Below are 16,679 nucleotides of genomic sequence, written 5' to 3'. Positions count from 1 at the left end.
ATCTGAACAGCCAGGACTCATCAGCTCTTCTTTCAGACTTGAGGGTCTTGGGTGGGGGTCCGCTAAGCAGAGTGCCACAGCCCTCGTTGGAGGACACTGTGCTGGTGGCGGGGTGGGGGTGCAGGGTGCTGAGCTGGGACTGGCTGGCAGAGCTGAGTCTGTGTCCCTCTTCCTCCGCCTGAGCCCTACACAGTGGAGGACAGAACAGGAACACAAAGAGATGGGACACCCAACCCCAAGCAAGGGACGAGCCCAGTGTCCTGAAACCGAGGCCCAGACTCGCATTCTCTGGGCCTCCTGCCCTGCCCCTGGGAACAGAGGCCAACGGGTTCTGCCACCGAACACACAGCACACGGTTTGAGATCAGGGTGCTGGGGCCCGGCCAACGTTTGCCTTTTCCTACACGTCTCGGCAAAGCTGCTCCAAGCCCTCTCTCTTCCCCCAGCAGGAAAAGCATATGTTCTTTCCATATAGAGGGGAGATTGTTCCAGGAGTGAGTAAGCCTCTTGGCGGCGGAGCCCGGCCCAGCCCGCAGCACGCCGGGCAGGAAGCGGGCAGCCTTCTGACGGCTGTTGGAACCCGACTGGGCTGGCTCCTCACCCTCGGAGACAGCGGGCTTTTGGACGGGGCCGGGCCAGCGCCTGAACAGTTAGCAGGCCGGGCCGGAGAATCCTTTCCCCGAATAGAAGCACTTTCATCCATTCAGGCCGGGCTGGGCGAAGGGTGGTGGGAGGGCTAAGGGGCTTGGAAGGTGCACCAGAGCCTTCCAGTGCCCCACTCCAGGAGCAAAAGGGCCTGGCTTAGTGAAGTGAGGCCATTCTGAGACTGTCGTTCCCAGCCACTTCCAAATTCTCCTTGATGCCTCAGGGTTGGGTGGCGAAAAAGTGCCCCCATCCTCAGGACCTGCATTCTTCTGCCAGATATGTGTGAACATCCAGCCCTGGGCCTGAGGACGCCACTCATTCCCTTGTCCCCATGGAGTCCTGGTTCCCTTGCCATCTTTTCCCCCATTTCAGAATCCACTGAGAATAGGCCTGATGGGAGTGGGCAGAGAAGGGGAAACCTTTGAAGAAATTGGGGGCCTAGAAATTCAAAGACTTCAAAGGGTAGGGGTGAGAGACGTGAGGACGATCTAAAGGTGGGTGACAGGTCACCATGCGGAAGTGGGATTGGTTGTATCCCAGGCGGGAGCTTCAGTGGCGCAAGCCCGACACTTGCACATCAGGGGCCCCAACCCACCCAGGTTTGCTTTCAAGATAGTGAATTCTGTCTTTGGACATGCCCAGGGCCACCCCATCAAAAGGAGTCAGGTCGCAGGTGGACCAGAGCTGAGGTCTCAAACTGGCGGCCCGTGGGCCAGACACAGTCCTGAAGATGTCTTTGCTGGTCAGCGTGTCTGCATGGCCACAAGCCACTGAGGTGGAGTGGCAGCTGCCCAGTCCAGCCAGACACGGCCTCCCAGTTCTGCACTGGCCTGAGTCGCTCCTTTATTTCCTAGACTGGTCCCTTAGGCAGGCACGCCCGGGAGCTTTGGAGAAGAGGCCCTGCCCACACTCCCCCTTCTTCTCTCAGCTCACCTGTAGGCCCACCTGGCACAAGAGGTGGCGGCAGTACCTTCCCATGGGCTCAGGGAGTTGCCCTGCCCCGGCTGGGGTGCCAGATAGAGCTTTCACTTGGCCAGGGAGCACCATCATGCTCCCCTCCACCTTCTTGAGCTGCTGTTATGTTGGGATCTATCATGGTCTCTGGGGACTGGGTCTTATACCCAGGATGGCAGAATCCCTCACCTGGCCTTCCTGCCTTAGAGCAGAGCTAGTCCCCTGGGGTATTTAGGGCCTGGGAAGGGCACCCAGAGCAGGTGTACTGTGAACTGAGATGAAGAGACAAAGTGAGGAAGGGCACCCCCCAGACCCCCCGGTCCAGGATGGTGGCCCAGGGGAGAATGAATGCTAGCGGCAGTGGGTCTGAAGAAAAGTGGGGTGGGATTGGGGAGGTGGGGGATTGGAAACTGACAGTGGGGAGCAAAGTGGGGCAGCTAAAGCAATCGGGACGGAGAGAGCAGAAGGCAAGGCGGTGTAAGCCTGGCTCCTCCCTCCCCCTGTGTGCCTGGGTGGAGCCCCACTGCCCTTGCCAGAACTGAGGGTGGGAGAGCAGGAGGGGTGGCCTTCCTGGGCAAGGAGATGCCACCTGAAGGCAGATCGAAGGGCGGTTTTACTTCCCTGAGAGCTGTGGGATTCGGGGCTAATATTCCCATTTTACACATGAGGAGACTGAGGCAGAAGCCGTGCAAGGGCCGAACCTAGCCCCTGGGCTGGAGCGGGGCTCCTGGGTGTCCATCTGGTCCGCTCTCTGAGCTGCTTGTCTAGGCCTCTGGGAGCGGGTCTGCTGAGGATGGCAGAATTCGTCACAAAGCAGCCGCTCAGCAAACATCACCTTCCTCTCTTCCCAGCGTCATGACCTCGTTGAATGACACCAACACGGGCAGGCAACAACCCCAGGTGTGCTGGGACCCAGGTGGGTCAGGAGTCCGGGGTGCAGTCCACGGCAGGCCTTTATTTCTGTTATGATCACCAGCCCTGGGTGCTATTCACGGGTCCCTACCGCCCACCAGCTGGTGCCGGGCACCCTGTGTATGACATCTCCGTCCTCTCCTCTGCCCGTGGACGGCTGGGGCACCTGCTGTCTCGGAGGCGAGACACAGCCAAGTCAGCCTGACTCTGAAGCTGGTGCTCTCTTGAGGACCAACCTCTGTGTCTCCTATGTGACTCTGCCACACCTGAGTATTGGCTCTGCAGGTGGTAGGAGCCCACAGCACACGCCCCACCCCCGGGGTCCTGACCCCCACCTTGGTGCCCACCTGGGAGGGGCGCCCAAGCCCCAGCGCTGAAAGCCAGAAGCTGGGTTAATTCCCTTGGGGAATGCCTTATCTCTGGGAATCCTGGCTCATCCCTCCTTTCAAGGAGGCCTGTCGCAGCTGTGGAAAGGACTTCGGCCTGGGAGGCTGAGAGCCGGGGCTGTAAGTCACTCTACCTCAGCGGTTAGTGGGGTGGCCTACAGGGTCCCCGCTGCAGCCCCCCTCCCGTCTCATGCCTAAGTGTTTTGGGGCTGGTTCTTAGGGGCCCCCTGACGGAGGACGGCCCAAGGGCACCACCTGGTGGCCAGTCTCAGCCAGGCAAGGCGGCCGCAGAAAGTCCAGCAGCAGGTGGGGCAGCAGCGCACCCAGGAGAGAACAGTGAGAGGAGCAGGCTGCACCTCCCCGCTCTCCCAGACGTGGGACGGAGCACTCCGGGCTCCCCAGAGGTCCCTGTGCACATGAGAGGCGCTGCCTTTACAAGGCAGTCTGAGTGAAGAGCTCTCAAGTTTGGGGTCAGAGGAACCTGGATTTGAATCCCTTGAGTCCTTAACCTCACCCTGAGTCTCTGGTCTATGTAGTGAGGCTATTTAGGGCACAGTTTTCAGGGATGCGGACCTCTCTGCATGAGCAGGCAGCCAGGGGAGATGGTAGGGGTCAAGGCTGGACCAGCAGCATGTGTCTACCCTGGTGGTACTCAGACTGGAAGCCAGGGACTCTCAACTGTGGCCATACATCACAATCACCCGATGCTTAGCTGTGGGTCTCAAAGCGTGGTCCTGGACCAGCAGTGTCAGAATCATTGGGGAACTTGTGAGAAATGCAGATTCTGGGACTCCATCCCCCACCCCCTACCTGCTACATTGGAAATTCTGGGGGTGGGGTCCAGACCGTCCAGGTGATGTTGATGCTCCAGTGTGAGAACACTGTGCTTAGGGCCTGGAGTGGCTTAAAAGGCATCTCAGGTGATTCAAATGTCCTGGGCATCAGAATTACCTGCCCCCCGCCCACCTCCCCACACACAGGTTACAAGGCACCTGGGCAACTTATCACAATAACAGCTCTGCAGCTGCTTCTAACGAGCAGTCACTGCTCTGATGTGGACCCTTCTCCCCACATGCTATGCATGCCCTTCCTTCCTTCAGAGGGCTGGGTTCCATGGCGGAATGCAGCTGCTCTCCCCGGGGTTCTCCTAGACCAGTGAGTGATGCAAACAATAACTGCCCGTTACTGACATTTCCTGGGTACCTAAGCTCTGAGGGGCATGGTGCTAGGGGCTTTGTATGCGACATCTCACAAGAACCCCATGGACTGTTAGAATTCCCCATTTTACAGATGGAGACACTGAGGCACAGAGAGGCTAAGTAACTCACTCTAGCTACTAAATGGCAGAACTAGGACTCTAACCTAATTCTGATTTCAAAATCCACTTGCTTTGCTTCCCCATTTTACATGAGGAGGGATGACTTGCTGAATTCTCAGGCCACATTGTTTACACCTTGGCTTCAGAGCTCACCAGTGCCGTGGCACCCATTTCAAGATGGCACACAGGGACCTCTGAGCCAGGTGTCACTCCCCTGAGCATCAGTGCAACAGGAAAAGGGAGGCAGAGGCAAGGGTTTAGTTGCATACCACCCAGATCCCTCCAGTGTCTTCTTGGATGCACAGAATTCATTATTAAGGAAATGGCCCCCATTCCAGCTCAGTCTTCATTGTCCTCTAAGCATCACACAGACTGGGGCCCATCACCCTTATCCGGCTCAGAGAAAGGCAAGAGGAGCATCCAGTGATGGAGTAGAAAAAATAGCTATTTTACCACAAAATATGCATTTCCCAAAAGCAAGGGAGTTGTTGTCTTGAAGAGGCCAAGACCATGGGGAAGTTCCTGTGGAAGGGGCCGAAGGGAGCTCCTGTCCTGGAGTACCAGGTGGGCAGCCCTCAGCGGGCTCGAATTCGCCGGGAGATTCGGTAAAGCTCCATCGTTGCCTTGGCGTCTTCCACCGAGCTGTGCCCAAAACGGCTGTTCTGTAGACACATGTACAGAGTGGGGGCTTGGGGTGGGCTGAATGCAGAGACCCCGTGTGATCGGGGCCTTCCCCTACTCACACCCCGGTTTCCAATGCCCTGAGGTGGGTAAGTCTCCCCAGGCTTCAGACACCGTGGACTCAGCAGGTGGCGGGAACAGGCCTGGCTTCTACCTGTTGGCCCCTGAGCTAGGACACAAGGCCCAGGCATGGCCAGGTATCCACCTTCCAGCTTCCAGAGAACCAGGCTATGCCTTCAAGGTGCTTATCCGGCACAGGGAAGGGGGTGCTGCAGACTTGCTGTCAGACACATAGGGAGCTCCAGGGCACCAGGCAAATATAAAAAAAATATGTCAAAATGATGTTTCTAAAGTGCCACTTGCTCAGCACTTCAGTGAACCCACATGCTAACCATTGTGTCCTTGGTCCTGTGTCCACCAGGCTGATGGAGGGGCCCCAGTTCAGCCCCTCATGGGAGGGGCTCCCATTCCCTGAGACCCACACAATTCCAGGTCACCTAGCCAAGCAGTGCCTCACACCTCAGGCTGGGGCTCCTGCTCTGCTCTCCTCAAGGTCTCAGGAAGGTCTCCTTGGAAGGTCTCCCCTTCTAAGGCTCACCTTTTGGACATGTGCAAACCTGCCATATATCCTTCATGTCTTTGGGCTAATGGGCTGCCCTCCCTGCAATCTAGAGTTGCTCAAGCACAGGGCCCAGTCCTGGAGATCCAGCATCTCATCCAGCCGGGCCCAGAGTAGGTGTTGATAAATATCTGTTGACAGGGAAGGCCTTCACATGGAGCTGCTCCTGCTAGGGTGTGGCCCACCTCCCTCGGCCCTGCCACCTCAGTGATCTCCCAAGCACCAGTGCCCATGCGCCTTTGCCTGGGGCTTGCCAGAGACTTCGAGTGCTGAGGAATGGGCAGCAGCAGCAGCAGCCATGCCTGACAGGAGCTGTGTGTCAATACCTCTGCTCCCTGCATGCATCGGAGCTCTGTGGGATTGCCCAGAGGCCCGCAGTGGGATTAAGCCTCAGTTATCCACAGAGTCACTGGCTTCAGTTTAAAAACAAATGAAAACTTTCTTGGGTGGCTTCCCTTCACTGCCTCTTATCCTCGCTCTACCGTGTGTCCCAGGGTCTCCTCTTGAATAAACCACCGCACTCTGGTCCTAGCCTGGGGCCTGGAGGACCCCTCCTTGCTGGCAAGCATACAGCCTCTCATGACTGTGGGGGAGACAGAGCATCTTTGGGGCCGCATGTTGGTTCTGGAGCCACTGGAAGACATTGGCACCCTGGTGGGAAGTCAGGGGGATGCTCACCTGGATGCGCCGCCCAAGGAGGCGCTCACTGAGCACCCGGAGAGAGACGCGCCTGCAGTTCTGTAGGTTGGCTTCCCGCCACAGCAGCCTGTCGGTGGATGTGTCGTAGATGGAGTAGTTGCTCATGTTCTCTTTCAGGGCCTGGAAGTCATGCTTCAGGTCATGACCCACCACCAGCTTGCCTTTCAGGAGCTGCAGGATCTGGCCAGGGAGACACGCAGCACACACATCACGCAGGGTCCTCCGGACGGGTCTGGGGCGACTGGCAGGAAACAGCCCCTCCTCGACGTGCTGTGTGACTTTCAGCAAACTGACCTCCCTCTCTGGGCTTCAAACCTATCATCTATAAAATGAGAAGACTGGACCGGGCCTCTCCTCTCACTCAATGGTTTGGGTCCATGCTAAAGGCATGTCCCTATGACTCCTTCAGTGGCTTCCTCATGTGATAGCTGTGGCCCCTACCAAGCATGTCCCCTGTGCCAGGCACTCACCTAAGTACGTCACATACTTTATATCCTCTAATCTTTTCAACGAGCCCACTGTGGCAGGCAGAATAATGACCTCCGAAAGATGCCCATGCCCTAATCCCAGAATCTGTGAACCCATTGCTTGGCAGAGGAAAGTTACAGTTGCATACAAGCTTCAGGCTGAAGAGGACCTCCCAACAGGGCGATCACCGCCATCACCTGCGTGCACCCAACATATGGCAACGGCTCTTCTGTATGGAGGTCAGTGGTTTGCCCTGAGGACCTGACATGCAGCTGCTGGTCTTGAAGAGGGAGGAAGGGGGCTCTACAGGTTGGTAAGGCCAGGAAACGCACTCTCGCACAGAGCTATCAGAAGGGAACACAGCCCTGCCTACACCTTGATTCCAGCCCCGAGACCCGTGCCAGACTTTGAACTGTGGAACCGTGCAACTCAACACACCTGTGGGGCTTTGGACCACTCAGTTTATGGTGTTGTTACAGCAGCCATAGGAAGCCAAGGCAGCGATGAGAGAGGCCTGTATTTAACTGAAATTTTGCAGCTGGGAAAAACCGAAGCACCAAGAAAGTGAAATAATTTGCAGATTTTAAAGCAAGTTCTCAGATTCCTTGGCAGCTCCTCTCTCCAAAGATGAAGCTCAAGCCCCCTCGCCTCCAATGACTATAGGTCAGCCTATGTGGCCAGCACCCCAGCAGCCCCCAGGTCCCCCGAAGCCACCCTGCTGGAAAGACACACAGAGGTGGAGAGCTGGGCCTGAGGGCCCCAGGGCCAGCCACTGGCCAGGTGGGCTGACGAATCTCCCGGTGATCCCAGCTCTGGGCCTGCGGGACGCTTCAGCCGACCAGCTGGCCCCATCTGCTGAGCCCTGTCCAGATTGCAGATGCATGAGCAAAGTAAATATTGACATTGTTTAAAGCACTATGTTTAGAGGTGATTTGCTAAGCACCATTAGATAACCAGGGCCGTGACATAGCTAGTTAGTGAGTTAGTGGCAGAGCCAGCCTTCAAAGCCAGCAGGCTGCTTGTCACCGCCACACTTCGAGCAGGCCTGCTCCAGGCCTCTGCCAGCCAAGCCGCTGAGCTTTGAGAAGCAGCCTCTAAAGTCCCCTCTCAAGTGCCCAGGCCTGCCATCTTGCCTCCCTCCTGACTCCTTCCCCAAGGTGGTCCTGTGGACAACCTCCTACCTCAGGCCACATGGGCCACTCCCTTTTCTTTACCTTGGCTGCCATTGGAGAGAATGGGAGAGGGATCTAGGGGGAGCTATATCAGGCCCCAGCTGGAGGGGCAGCTTGGGGCTCAGGCCTCCCCTTGGACGGGTCTCCAGTAGCTTCTGTGCCTGAGCAAGGAGACTTCTTACGTGGCAAATACCCTCCCATGCCCTGCTTCTACTTCTAGTGGCCTCCTGGGACATCACATGGGGCATTATATGCTCTCCCTTGGCGATCACAGGATCACTCTGGCTACTCTACAGAAGAAGAAGCCAAGGCTCAGAGACACAAGTTGACTTGCCGCATCATGGTCACATTGGTGGTAGCAGGGTCTGATCTACAGGCAACAGGCAATGTCACCAGCCTGCCCGTCACTCCCTACAGTGTTCCATGGTTTCATCGGGGCCACTGCTGAACAGAGCCCACAGTCAGCCTAGGGACTGGAGAGGCTCGCTTGAGGACTGAAGCTGTGCTTGTCGGACGGACACCAGGGCTGCTCCCACTTGGGCCAAGGCATCACCTGGAGAAGCCCCAGAAATTGGGGATTCTAAACTTCGAATTTCTACAGCTGGCGCTGATACTGCAGATCTAGGGGTCACGTGAGTGGTGAGGGTACACGCCCTGGGCAGCAGCTCCAGTCCTCTGTGTGGAGCAAAGTGCACCTGCTGGCACCTGGGGGAAGGGCAGCATGCACCAGGTCCAGGGCCATGCTGGGCGACCATGGGTCATGTGCCTTTTTTTGCTGATATCTTTTAAGTTCCTGAACAATCTGGCCTGTTCTCCCTGACCGACAGGGAGCTGGCTCAGGCCCAGTTCACACAAAGCCCTAAGGGACCGCCTGCCATCCCAGAAGCAGCAGCCACGACAGCCACAGGTCCCAGACACAAGAGGATTGAGTCACTGTGAGGCACATTCCTGGGAACTTCATCACTTCCTGAGCCCGCAGGTCCCAGGAGGCAGGCGGGGAGGTCACTACGGGAATCACCATGGGACCCATGATGACACAAACGAAATACGAGGGGTGGACAAGCAGAAGGAACAGGAAGCAGGGAAAAGAGAAGACTATTTGGCAGAGAGAGAGATGCTGGCAACTTTTCAGACCAAAGATGCTGGGCTCTGGGCAGGGAGAGACAGCCAGCATTTGCTGTGCGCTCTCCGAGAGGTTAAAGACCATGTCTAGGCTCCTGTTTTCCCACCTGTAAGGTCAAGGCCTGGAACAGCCAGGGCTCTGCTGACTTTCTGAGGCAGGGCTGGGGAGGGAAGTGGGGGGCCTGCTGGAGCCCGGGGGACAGGGAGAAGGCACCAGCTGGCGAGACCTGCCCGGAGTCAGTGTGGGGAAGCAGGTGTGTACAGCACAGGAAGGGGGGTGGGGGGAATGTCTCAAATTCCTGGAGAGAGTTGAGTGAGGAAGAGAAGGGACTTCACCCATCTGCTCTACCCGCCAGTGATTGGCCAGGGACTTTCCTCCCCCAGGCACCTCTTGACACAGAGTATTCTGATTCCTATGCCACAGAAGAGGGGCTTGGGGGTCAGAGGGATTGAGAGGCTTGTCCAGGTGACACGGCTGGTGACTTGAGAGCTGCAGTGAGGTGTCCGGATCTGCCCGCCACCGCCACTGTCTTTGTAGTTGTCATGGTTACCCCCTACCAAGAACCTGGTTCTAGTTCAGCGTTACTACTGTCTGAGCTGAGGGCAGTGCTGGGCACGGGTCAGCTCTCAGTGAAGCCTTCCTGAAGCAGAAATGTAGCGCCTGTGAGGCCGGGATGGTCACACCATCTTACCAACAGGGAAAGGAGGGTGCAGAGTGGCATGTGCCCACGTCACATGGCAGGCAGGAGCAGGGCCTGTAGTGTCCTTCTGCTGCATACCCACGATCCTTCCAGGTATTCCCCAGCTGAGCCTGATCAGGAAAATCACCTGGGGCCCTTGTTAAAAATCCAGAGGGCTGGGTCCCACTGTCACCCTTAAGAGTGGCCCAGTCCCCTCTTCCCTCCTGTCCTGTGCCCTGCTCTGCAGGTGCCCCCACCCAGCGTGTGACTGCATCCCACAAGGCTGCGTATGCTTGGGGTATCCTGGATGGTGAAGTCATCCTCTTTCATCTGGCCCCAGAAACACCCGCCCAGTGGCGGGGCCCCAACAGGGCACTTGGCCCAGGCAAGGCGGCTGTATTGGAAACAGCTGCAGGAGGCTACTGCGGCCTCCCTTCTGTCTGCATTTCCCTCCTAAACCAAGAAACTTCATGGGGTTCAGCTAGTTTGTTTGCCAACTAAAAATGTAATTATCGGTCCCTGGTCCTGGTCATGGGTAAATGCTACTTGGCATACTGGGTTAACATTAAAAGAGCATTAACTTACAAAAATAAACTACAAGCTATTAAAAATTACTGTTAGGAAAGAAAAAAACAAAACCCCAAAAACCAGCATTAGCCACCATGTGAGAGCCCCATATCTGAACACTGAATTATGTTACAGCTTGCTGTGTGTCCTTAAATAAGTTGCTGCCCCTCTCTGGACTTCAGTCTCCTCATGGGTTCTCTCCCACACTGACACCCTGATTTGTGGGGCTCTGTAGACCAGTTTCTCAACTTCAGCACTGTCGATACTTCTTCAGTGTGTGTGTGGCCAGGGCAGGGGCAGTCCCGAGCATTATAGGATGGTTTAGCACCATCACAGTACTCTCCCCACTGGATGTCAGTAGCAGGCCCCTTGCCCCACTTATGACAACCATAAATGTCTCCAGATATTGCTAAATGTCCCTTGGGGAGCAAAACCACTCCACATTGGGAACTGCGGCTCTAGATGATGGTCAGACCTAGAGGTTTCAGAAGATAACAGGCGGTAACTTTCCACTATAAAAGTAACGTAAACCACTTTACAAAAAATAAAAGTAAAGAAGAAATAAGGGAGTGGTGGGATCCCGTGCACAATCTCAGTGCCCTATGGCAAGGTTGTCGTGGGGACCAAAGGCAGAGGTGCATGGAAAGTGCTCAGAACAGTGCCAGGATGTGGTGCTGGATATAGACACCTGTGCTGCTTCACCCTGCATGTCACAGATGCTCCTACTGAAGGGCCCAGAGCAGTTTAGCAACAAGCCAGAGGACAGAGACCCACGTCCATGCAAGTCTAAAGACTGTGTGCTTGCACTTCCCCCCCTTTCCTGGGCTATGTGTGTATCATTGTGTCTTGACAGCAAAGGCCAGCATGAGGCCAGAGGCAGTTTTGTTCCACGCAGCTACCAGAGCTCCTGTATTTTGTGAAAATCAGTTCAACTGCAACCCCACAAACATTCTCAGGGTACCTTCTGTGCACAAAGTATACCATCCCGTCTGGGGGCAGAATAAAATACATCACAGGAACGTGGAACTAGGCAGGCCATGCGTGGACAGGCAAGCATTAAAGCCCAAGAGCCACTGTAAGGAAGACAAGAGGCCCCCCCTGCGGGCCCCCATGCAGGGAGGCGGGGATGGGGGACAGGGCAGGGAAGCATCAGGAAGGACTCCTCTGGCCTGGGCCTGCCAGGATGGTGTCAGATGTAGGGGCAGGGTTGGGGGCCGGGGGAAAGTAGGGGTGTGGCGGAAGCACAGGCTGGATGATGGCTGAGCTGTGAGGGAAGGCAGCAAAGGCAGGTCGGTAGGGTTTGGAGGTCCATGAGCATTGTGCTGGCGACCTTGGCCAACAGGGAGCCATGAGAGATACTTGAACAGTGGGATGGGGAGGCTGTGATCCCAGCCAGGCCTGAGAAAGCCTGTCTGGCACTGGGGTAGGAGAGATTGACGGCCAGCATACCTGCTGCTGGGCAGAAAATGAGAGCCAGAACCTAAGACCACAGTTCTCAAGGGAGGTCAGAAAGGGGACTCAGACATATAATCTGGGTGTGCGCCCTCCTTCCTCCACGGGCACAGTTGGTGACTGTCAGCCATGGGCTGGGCACTGTGCTTAGTGCGACAGGCCACATCACTGAATCCAGTGTACACGAGGCCAGGGAGGAGGCATTAGCACTCCCTGTCACTGACAAACAGGTTCAGAAAGGTTTGATAACTTGCCAAAGGTCACACAAACCAGTGAGTGACGGAGCAGGAAATGTAAACCCCCAGATGTGGTTCAATGGTCTGGCCAGTCTGTAGATTCTTGGTTCCCCCTTTGAATGGCTGCTCAGTGCCTACTCTGGGCAGGGCTCCGAGTGACACACCTGAAGCATCAGGCTTGGCACGACCTCCCCCTGAGATACAAAGCATTCCGCACCAAATCTGGATGGGCACCTAGGCATCCCAGTGCCCAGGCCAGGGCTCCAAGGCATGCTCTGGGCTCTCCTGCCCTTTCCGCCACTCTGCCAGGGACGGGGTGAGGGGAGGGACTGCGGAGACAAGGAGGAAGGACGGGCACATGTAGTCCAGCTGACTGCTCAGTGGGGATCTGAGTGTGAGGAGCTCCTGCCATGTCCCTGGGCCTCCCGTTGACACCTGAACACCCAACCCCTTTGGCCACCTCCATCCTAGCATTCTCTGCCCCTGCTGATGGCTCCCCAGGGGCTCTGACTCACTCCCTATTGATATTTCTTTCCTCATTACCATCTATCCTCCACAGCACCTCCCCCAATTCTAGTCTTCTCAAAACTTGGGTTCGATTCTGCTATCCCCTTGCTCAAGGATCTCCCATGGCTCTCTGTGGCCCACTGGGTTGCAGACATGGACTCCTCCCACCCCTTCAAAAACCACCAGCCTCATGGAGTCTTTCTAGACCCTAACTGATTACTGTACCCCCGGCTCTGGGCTCCTGGCCTCCTCATAGTCCCTATAAAACAGCACTGTCCAGTAGACATATATTGTGAGCCACATATGTAATTTTAAATCATCTAATCACCATATTGAAAAAGGTAAAAATAGGTGAAACTAGTTTTAATGTTTTATTTAACCTAATATTGTCAAATACTATAATTTTAACGTGTAATTGATATAAAAGATTATTGAGACCTCTTATGAATTTTTTGATACAAATCTCTGAAATTGGGATGTCTGGGTGGCTCAGTGGTTGAGCGTCTGCCTTCAGCTCAGGTCCTGGGATCGAGTCCCCACATCGTGCTCCCTGCAGGGAGCCTGCTTCTCCCTCTGCCTCTGCCTCTCTCATGAATAAATAAAACAAACAAGCAAAGCAAAACAAATCTCTGAAATCCCACGCACATTTTATGCTTACAGCACATCACGGTTCAGACCAGCCACTTTGGGGGCTCATAGCCACATGCAGCTTGGCGGCCCCCTACTGGACACACAGCCCTTGAGGCATGAGCCTGACTTCTGAGTCCCGACCCCCTCTAGTTATCTGGATCTTTGGGAGTCACTTAGTGTTAATGGGTTGAATTGTGTCCTCCCGCCCTCCCTGCCTTCTGCCACCTCCATTCATATGTTGAAATCCTCACTCCCAGTCCCTGAAAATGTGACTTATTTGGAAATAGGGTCATTGCAGATGTAATCAGCAGAGGCCATCAGGGTGGACCCTGATACAATATGATCGGTGTCCTTATAAATGGGCAAGAGGGGGCCACAGAATGTGCACACCAGGAGAACACCACACGGACTGAAGGCAGAGATTGGGGTGATGCTTCTACAAGCCAAGAAACAGAAGACTGCCAGCCAGCCCCCAGAAGCTGGGAGAGAGATGCAGCATGGATTCTCCCGCAGGGCCTCAGAAGGAAGCAACCCTGCTTACACTTGAGCTCTGACTTCCACCCTCCAGGATGATGGGACAATACATTTCTGTTGTTTGAGGCCCCAGGCCATGGTACTTTGCTGCGGTGGCCCTAGCAAACCAATACACTTGGTTCAAGGGGGTCTCAGTTTCCACATCTGTAATATGGGGATAACAGACGATCGTATCAGCTGACGTGTCTGGAGTCCTTACACAGGCACTCTCTCTAGGCACGTTCTCAATCCTCACAACAATCCTATGAAGTCGCTACTATTATTATGCTCAGTAATCTTTTACAGGTGCAGGAAGCTGGGTACACGGAGAGGCTGCCCAAGGAACTCGCCCAGGGTAACTGAGCTGCTATGTCTGCAGCCAGGGTTCAAGACTGGCCCTCTAACTCTGAGTTTACAGCTCCTGAAAACCATCCTGGAGGGCTGTCCCATGAGGCATGAAGGAGGTCCGGCCATTGCTCAGGAAACGGGAGCTATTGTTATGTTTATGTTTATCCTGAGCGTGGAGCCTGGCACATGTATGGGGCGTGCAGTCGGGACCAGCCCCAGTCGGCGTTCCTCTGGAACTTCCCCCAAGCCTAGAAACCAATGCGCTGACTCGCCCTTCTAAACCTTCCCAGAAGTGACTCAAGCTAGTGCGAGATGGGTTGAGTTTGCTTTCCATCTAGTGACTCAGAGAAATAGAAACAGAAACTGGGACCTGAAAAAGTTATCACAAGGTGACGCAAGATGGTGGGAAATCTTGGGGCCGCATACCGACCTCAAACTGACGGAAGGTCTATGGTGGGTGTGAGTGCAAGTTCTTCCCCGCAATCCAGGACTCCAGCCTGTTTTCCAAGACCCCGAGCCCCCACCAAGGGCCCAGCCAGTGAGACCACATTTCCTCATTTCCTTGTGGGGCCAACCCAGGGCAGCCAGGGTAGAGAAAGCATCCCTCCATGGGAACATCAAGCAGAACCCAGTTTCCCCATGAGTAGCCCAGGAAGGTGGACCGGACGCCCTGAACGCTGCTCCCAGATGTGAGTCTAAGGCTGTCTGAGGGCAGGAGGCCTTCTCAGGGATCTGAAGGAGACCCTGATAGGGTTCTCGGAGCCCAAGTGCTCCTTCACGCAGAGGTGGAGGGGATCTGTCGTGGCTAGGGTCATGGGTCACAGATCTGGCGCCTAGGGAAGGTGCCAGGGAAGTGTGCATGTGCGTGCATGTGTGTGTAGACACGCAGGGGTCCGCAGCCTCCCCGCCGCCCCAGCCTGGCTGGCAGACAGCCCTCCACTCACCTCCAGCCTGGCCGCGGCGAACGGCGTGGCCTGCTCCATGTGCCGAGGCGTGATCCCGCTGACCGGGGTCCTGTAGTCAGTGATCTCACCCTCGGGCCGGATGAACTGGTCGTAGAGCACGGTGCCGTGGAGGTCCACGAGGCTGCAACGGGCCAAGCCGCTCTCCCGACCGGGCCCCACGCCCACCATCTCACAGTCAATGGCCACCACGTCGGTGCCACTTGCCATGTCTCATCAGGACCCTGAGACACACTGGAGAGGGCAGGCGGGGGCGGGAGCATCACTCAGGGCCGACTCGGGCCACTACCCCGCAGCCTCTACCCTCTGCCCTGCTTGTCAGGAGCACTGCCTGGAGGCAGGCAAAGCTGGCTTCCTGCCACCCCAGCCGGCTTCCTGAGCCCCGCGGTCCCAGGGCCTGGGGAGCCCGCGGGCCCCTCTCACATCCTCCCCTGGCCACCACCGCAGCTCCCACTCACCTGCCTGCTGGCCGCCCGCGCCCTCTGCTCGCGTGTGCCCCTCTGGCGACGCCTCTTAGCTACTGCAGTGGCCCCGGGCGGTGACTCATCTCTGACTTCACGCCGGGAATCCCAAGCCCAGTTCAGTTTCTGGTTTGTTATCAGGTGAAGTCAGAGGCGGGAGGCTGGGCACGTGGGCTGCACTGCTCCAGCTCTTTGCGCTGCCGGCAGGTGGGGAGCCAGGTGACCCGAGTCACAACCGACCCAGGAGGCAGGCTCCGCGTCCACCCGTCTGACCGTTGCCCCTGCCCCTACCTGGGTGCTTGGAGCCCTCCCCATCTCAGATGACGCGGCTGATGAGAATGGGGTGGGTTGCCACACCTTCTTTCCTTCCCTTTCTCACCCTCCATCTGCTGGGAGAATAAACATCCCCGGCACCGGAGGCCGCAGAATGTCCCACAACTTCCAACCTGACACTCAGTGAGGTCTCTTATGGGGGTAAGGGGGAGCTGGCTCTTGGGACATTGAGCCTGGGGCTAGCCCCAACCCCCACCCAGGAAGGCTGAGAGGGAGCCCCTAGAGTCTCCAGAGCTTTGGGGGTGCTTCAGAAACAACCATCTGCCTGCCCTCAACGGGCTCTGCTTCCAGCTGGGCTAACACTCTGAGGACAAGGAAAGAAAGCCTGGAAGTAGCCCCACCAGCCTGGCCATACTTCCTGGGGACTACACCCAGCTCCGAGGCTCGAACTCTGACCTCTTACAGCAGTGCCTGACACATAGACAGCATTCAATACTTATTGACTAGATGAGTGAGTTATGGCTGGGACAAAACCAGAACCAGCTTTCAGTGAGGAAAAGGCAGAAATTGAAATCTTTCCTCACTATCAGCTATCCTCCACAGCACTCCTTCCCTATTCTAGTCTCCTCAAATCTGGGTTTGATCCTGCCATGTTCTTACTCAAGAATCCTCTATGGCTCTCTGTGGCCCACTGGGTTGAGAGGAAGTCATCATCATATGCTGCAGCAAGACTCTTGCCTCCTACTCCAGATTCCCAAGGAGTAAGCTTTGAGCAGTGGGATCTGATTGCTCCCAGATGCCATCAAGATTTGTGGCTTGGAAAGGAATTTCCCCAGGTCCCTGGTATTTTCACCAAGTGATGTCTGACTGTAACAGACCTCAAAAATAAAACGAAGTACTGAAATATGTCTGAATAATAAGGTATTGCTCAAGTTCGTCATTGAATTGGCTCGAATTTGAAGCATGAAATTATTTTTGGTTCCCATCCTGATTGAGCAACTTTTGCTTGAATTCAGACTGGGGACTTTTTTGTTTCTCAGATGCATAAAGGATCATCACCCTGATTTAGGGAGAG

The 16,679-nt window shown here is 55.9% G+C and overlaps 1 protein-coding gene across 1 annotated transcript; it reads right to left on the bottom strand.

The window, feature by feature from the left end:
* Positions 1-4,641: 4,641 nt before the first annotated feature.
* Positions 4,642-15,583, bottom strand: ISG20 (interferon stimulated exonuclease gene 20). Its single transcript, XM_041752953.1, has 4 exons — positions 15,329-15,583; positions 14,853-15,104; positions 6,193-6,393; positions 4,642-4,876 (listed from the first exon to the last, which is right to left on the bottom strand). Exons 2-4 carry the CDS (start codon positions 15,078-15,080, stop codon positions 4,790-4,792), a joined length of 516 nt encoding a protein of 171 aa, XP_041608887.1. The 5' UTR covers positions 15,081-15,104; positions 15,329-15,583; the 3' UTR covers positions 4,642-4,789.
* Positions 15,584-16,679: the final 1,096 nt, after the last annotated feature.

The sequence above is a fragment of the Vulpes lagopus genome, chromosome 4 (genome assembly GCF_018345385.1).
Source record: "Vulpes lagopus strain Blue_001 chromosome 4, ASM1834538v1, whole genome shotgun sequence".
Classification (NCBI taxonomy): Eukaryota; Metazoa; Chordata; class Mammalia; order Carnivora; family Canidae; genus Vulpes; species Vulpes lagopus.
The sequence above is the reverse complement of the archived record's forward strand: the minus strand, read 5'-3'. Positions and strand labels throughout refer to the sequence as shown.